Source organism: Pongo abelii, chromosome 20 (genome assembly GCF_028885655.2).
Source record: "Pongo abelii isolate AG06213 chromosome 20, NHGRI_mPonAbe1-v2.0_pri, whole genome shotgun sequence".
NCBI lineage: Eukaryota > Metazoa > Chordata > Mammalia > Primates > Hominidae > Pongo > Pongo abelii.
The window spans coordinates 9,513,847-9,519,846 of NC_072005.2; the positions used below are offsets into that span (position 1 = coordinate 9,513,847).

At 45.5% G+C, this 6,000-nt stretch overlaps 2 protein-coding genes across 5 annotated transcripts in view; one reads left to right on the plus strand and one right to left on the minus strand.

Annotated features, from left to right (window-relative positions):
• The window catches only part of ZNF560 (zinc finger protein 560), a 36,176-nt gene extending 32,552 nt beyond the window's left edge, over positions 1 to 3,624 (minus strand). For 3 of the 4 annotated variants that reach the window (XM_054539591.2, XM_054539589.2, XM_054539590.2), the window contains exon 1: positions 2,899 to 3,301. The gene's annotated coding sequence lies outside the window, so the exon portion shown is untranslated. The other variant, XM_009252745.4, reaches the window with a different exon arrangement.
• LOC103893037 (large ribosomal subunit protein P1-like) lies at positions 653 to 3,362 on the plus strand. The gene is made up of 2 exons (XM_054541347.2): positions 653 to 985; positions 3,129 to 3,362. Exons 1-2 carry the CDS (start codon positions 653 to 655, stop codon positions 3,360 to 3,362), a joined length of 567 nt encoding a protein of 188 aa, XP_054397322.2.
• Positions 3,625 to 6,000: the final 2,376 nt, after the last annotated feature.

Genomic DNA, 6,000 nt, shown 5'->3' on the forward strand with positions numbered 1-6,000 from the left:
GCACTCTCGTTTGCTACAGCAGTATTCACAGTAGCCAGGATTTGGAAGCAACCTAAGTGTAGATCAACAGATGAGATGAATGGATAAAGAAAATGTGGTACACATATACAATGGAGTACTGTTCATTCACAAAAAAGAATGAGATCCGGGCCAGGTGCGGTGACTCACACCTGTAGTCCCAGCACCTGTAGTCCCAGCCCAGGAGTTTGAGGCCAGCCTGGGCAACACTGCGAAACCCCATTTCTACAAAAAATACAAAAATTAGCCAGGTGTGAGCCCTACAGACTCACACCTGTAGTCCCAACACCTGTAGTCCCAGCCCAGGAGTTTGAGGCCAGCCTGGGCAACACTGAAAAACCCCATTTCTACAAAAAATACAAAAATTAGCCAGGTGTGGTGGCGAGCACCTGTAGTCCCAGCTACTCAGGAGGCTGAGGTGGGAGGATCACTTGAGCCCAGGAGGCAGAGGTTGCAGTAAGCTGAGATTGCACCACTGCACTCCAGCCTGGGTGACAGAGCTCAAACTTTCCTCAGCTGCCGCCAAGGTGCTCAGTCCTTCCAAGAAAGCTAAGGCCGCATTGCAGTGAGGCCCTCACTTCATCTGGCAACTAGCACCGCATCCGGCAGCGCCAACCCCATAGCCACCCGTGACATGGCCTCTGTCTCCAAGCTCACCTGCATCTACTCAGCCCTCATTCTGCACGACGATGAGGTGACCATCACGGAGAATAAGATCAATGGCCTCATTAAAGCAGCCGGTGTAAATGTTGAACGTTTTTGGCCTGGCTTGTTTGCAAAGGCCCTGGCCAACATCAACATTGGGAGCCTCATCTGCTATGTAAGGGCTGGTGGACCTGCTCCAGCAGCTGGTGCTGCACCAGCAGGAGCTCCTGCCCCCTCCACAGCTGCTGCTCCAGCTGAGGAGAAGAAAGTGGAAGCGAAGAAAGAAGAATACAAGGAGTCTGGTGATGGCATGGGCTGTGTTTTTTATTTTTTTTTTTTTTGTTTTGAGACGGAGTCTCACTCTGTTGCCCAGGCTGGAGTGCACTGGTGTGATCTCAGCTCACTGCAACCTCCGCCTCTTGGGTTCAAGCAATTCCCTGCCTCAGCCTCCTGAGTAGCTGGGATTATAGGTGCCTGCCACCACTGCCGGTTAATTTTTTTGTATTTTTAGTAGAGACAGGGATTCACCATCTTGGCCAGGTTGGTAGAGAACTCCTGACCTCGTGATCCATCTGCCTTGGCTTCCCAAAGTGCTGGGATTACAGGCGTGAGACACCGCACCAGGCCTGGCTTTGGTCTTTTTGACTTAACCTCTTTTGAAATGTGTTCAATAAAAAGCTGAACTTGAAAAAAAAAAGGGGAGGTGGGGGGGACAGGGAGGAAGGCAAGAAAAACAAAAGACAAAAAAGGAGATCCTGGCCAGGCACAGTGGCTCACATCTGTAATCCCAGCATTTTGGGAGGCTGAGGCATGCGGATCATGAGGTCAGGAGATCAAGACCATCCTGGCCAACATGGTGAAACCCTATCTCTACTAAAAATACAAAAATTAGCTGGGCGTGGTGGCACGTGCCTGAAATCCCAGCTACTCAAAAGGCTGAGGCAGGAGAATCGCTTGAACCAGGGAGCCAGAGGTTGCAGTGAGTCGAGACTGCACCACTGCACTCCAGCCTGGCAACAGAGCGAGACTGTGTCTCAAAAAAAAAAAAAAAAATGAAATGAAATCCTGTCATTTTCAACAACACAGATAGAACTGGAGGACAGTACGTTAAGTGAAATAAACCAGGCACAGAAACACAAAGTTGGGCGTGGTAAGCGGTGGTTGCAGTGAGCCAATATCATGCCACCGCACTCCAGCCTGGGCAACAAGGCAACACCCTGCCTCAAAAAAACTCTCAAAAAAAAAAAAAATCTTGAATAGAGCTCAGATCCAAAAATATTCCGTTATATTTTAGAACAATTTGGAGAATTTTCATTTATTATACACAGTAAATATTAGATAACATTATTATTTTTAATTTTCTTGATGCAAATAGTATTACGGTTTTAGTAAATAACACTCTTAAATCATTGAGTCAGGCATTACCCACTACTTAAATGTCGAGCTTACCATCCTGGCTAACACGGTGAAACCTCATCTCTACTAAAAATACAAAAAATTATCCGGGCATGGTGGCACTCGCCTGTAATTACAGCTACTTGGGAAGCTGAGGCAGGAGAATCGCTTGAACCCGGGAGGCGGACGTTGCAGTGAGGCGAGATCACGTCACTGCACTCCAACCTGGACGACAAAGCGAGACCCCCCCTCAAAAAAAAAAAAAAAGTCGAGCTTCATCTCTGCAGTGAATTTCCCATTGACTGTCAAACAGTTCACCATAAAATTTATTTACGAGACAGCAAATACACAAAACGCTAAAAAACAGGTGCAGGTACAATGGATATTTATTCGTCGTACTGGATGGTCAACATACCCATAGGTTTAAGTTTTTTTCGAAAGAAAAATGCGGGAAAAATACACTTAGTACAGTCATCCTGTTAATAGCAAATTCGATTATTCTAGTATTAGTGTGTAAACCCTCCATACTTTCTTCCAGGAAGCCTGGTTATGAAGCTCTTTGGAGACGTACAGAGCTAGGAACTTCAGATGAAAAGAATGGCTGAATATTCTTAGCTGTCTTTAGTAGAAAGACTCGCGGTCTACAAACGTTAATATGCACATGCAGAAATACGCACACCCTAGACAACTAAGAAAGCACCTTTCTACCTGAACGTAATGTGTCAATAAAAAATATACAGGTTTCACAAAGGCAAAAACGCCAAAATCTCACATGAAACACTCGTCTGCATAAAAAAAGAAGCAGCTGCCCCCTTGAACCAACTTTCTCCCAATGCTCACCCGAACACGGTGGAGTCGCCAGGTCCGTGGGGCTGCAGGATCTTGGAGACGGAGTCAATCGAACGCAAACGGCAAAATTCTTTTCCCTCTGAAACACAATTCACAAACGTTGCCTTGGAGACTTATTTTTTAAGGCCTCAGAACGCTTGGACACTTTTGAAGACGGGAACACACGGCTGAAAACATCCCTCGGACGCGCCCATACTGCACTTCCCACCCGGCTCCTCTAGGGCACCGAAGGTCCCAATGGCCTCTTCGACGTGGCCTCGCCCGATGGCTCCGCGGCTCCTGAGGACTCCTGTGGAGTGGTCCAGGCCTCTGTAAGGAGGTTCCTCGATTACCCTGGGTTGATTGTGACCTCTGCCACCCCCCGAAACACCGCTCAACCCACTAGTCCACACAAGCCTCACCAAAGTAGTGAACAACCAGACGACACAAAGGAAAAAGTGGCTCTGAGGCAATAGGCGCCAGCGACCACAAGAGAGAACTGGCGCGCCGCTAACGTCACTTCCGTTTGGGGTATTGGAAGGGGCGTGGTTCGTTGTGTGGGCAGTTGGACAGGATGGAACTCTTCAGGATTCTAGTTTCCCTCCGCGTGGGTGCGGAGTATCAAGGGGTTGGCTCAGTGCCTGGGTGGAGAAGAGAAAAATGGGCCCACAGGGCAAGGTGGGGGTTAAATCAGGGCTGTGGGCGGGGCTGTGGGCGGGGCCCATGCCCGGGGGCGGGGCTGCAGGTGGGACCAGACCCAGCCGGTGGCTTCGGTGGCAGAATGGACCAGGAGGGCGAAACGTCGGGCGATGGACTCGCCCCTCAGAATGCTCATTAGAAACTTTCCCCACGTTCCTGGACCCCTTTCAGGATTCTCTCCAGTTGATAACCTGCCAGTCCACAAAATGGCCTGCTTCCTCCATTCGATCACGTCTTTAGAACTTTATTTTCTCTTATTTCTTTTTATGTATCTGACCTTGCTAAACTCTAATCATTGATTCCTCTGCCTTTTCAATGTATCGATACTTTCTGTAAATATCGCAATTTTTTTCTTTTCTTTCTTTTTTCTCTTTTTTTTTTTTTTTTTTTTCTTTGTGGCAGGGTCTGGCTCTGTTGCCCAGGCTGGAATGCAGTTGTAGGAACACGGCTCACTGCAGTCTCGACCTCTGCAGGCTCAAGCCATCCTCCCACCTCAGCCTCCCGAGTAGCTGGGACCACGGGCACACCGCGCCCGGCTAATTTTTGTATTATTATTATTATCATTGTTATTATTATTTTGTAGAGACAGGGTCTAACCATGTTGCCCAGGCTGGTCTGGAACTCCTGGGCTCAAGCGATCTGCCTGCCCTGCACTCCCGAAGTGGGATTACAGGCGTGAGCCATCACGCACCATGCCTGGCCTTATTGTATTTTTTTTCTTCTTCAACTATGTATTTGTTACTATTTCTCAGATCTTATCAAATGATTCAAAGCCTCCCGTACTACTTTATGAAATATCACTGATACCAGGCATTCTTCACTTATTCTGTACAGAAAAAAAAGAAGACTGTTGGACTTGTGGTAGAGATTTAGTTGAATCTTCGGGTTATATTGGTATCTTTATAATACTGAGTCTTCCTATGTGTGAATATACAATATCTCTCTATTTAGGTCTTCTTTAAACTCTTTCAGTAATGTTTTGAAATTTTCAGTTTACAATATTTTACCTCTTGGGGTAAAGTTATTCCCATGTAACTTATTTGTAAAAGGGATCACATTCTCAGTTTCCTTTTCTGATTGTTCATTGCTGGTGTATAGATACAAAACTAATTTTCATCTCTTGATGTTGTACTGTGCAACTTTACGGAATTTATTACAAGCTTTACTAGTTTTCTTGTAGATTCTTCAAAATTTTCTATATATCAAATATCACCTATAAATATATTTTTATTTGTTCTATTCTAATTGGGAAACCTTTTATTTTATTTTCTTGTGTAATTGCTCTGGCTAGAATTTTCTGTAGAGGCTGGGCGTGGTGGCTCACGCCTGTAATCCCAACATTTTGGGAGGCCAAGGTGGGTGGATCACCTGAGGTCAGGAGTTCAAGACCAGCCTGACCAACATGGTGAAACCCCGTCTCTACTAAAGATACAAAAAATTAGCCAGGTGTGGTGGTGGGCACCTGTAATCCCAGCTACTCGGGAGGCTGAGGCAGGAGAATCACTTGAACCTGGGAGGTGGAGGTTGCAGTGAGTGGAGATGGCACCATTGCACTCTAGCCTGGGTGACAAGAGCAAAACTTCATCTCAAAAAAAAAAAAAAGAATTTCCTGTAGAATGTTGAATAACAATAGAAAAATCAGACATCCTTCTCTCCTTCCTGATCTTAGGGAGAATTGTCAGGCATTCACTATTGAATATCATGTTAGCTGTGTTTTCATAAGTGCATTTTGTCACATTGAATAAACTCCCTTCTATTTCTAGTTTTCTTAATTTTTTTTTTTTTGAGACAATCTCGCTCTGTCACCCAGGCTGGAGTGCAGTGGCATGATCTTGGCTCACTGCAACCTCCACCTCCCAGGTTCAAGCAATTCTCTGCCTCAGCCTCCCAAGTAGGTGGGCACTCCCAAGTGCCCACCACAACACCTGGCTAATTTTTTTGTATTTTTAGTAGGGGTTTCACCAGCTTGGCCAGGCTGGTCTCCAACTCCTGACCTCATGATCCACCTGCCTCCTCCACCCAAAGTGCTGGGATTACAGGCATGAGCCACCATACCTGGCCGGTTTTCTTAATTTTTTTTTTTATCAAGGAAAAGTGTTGGGTTTCATCAAATGCCTTTCCTGTATTAGTTGAGGTGATTCTGTGGAATTTTTTTGTTTTTTGTACTAATGTGAAGAATTACATTTTTTAAATTTCCTTTTGTTGAACCAACCTTGCATTCCTGAGATAAATCTCACTAGTCATGGTGTATAAGTGCTTTTAATGTGCTGTTGGATATGATTTGCTAATATTTTTTAAGGATTTTTGCATCTACATTCATGAAAGATAGTCTCTAATTTCTTTCTCTTTAGATTTTTTTTGTTTTTGAGATGGAGTCTCACTTTATTGCCCAGGCTGGAGTGCAGTGGCACAATC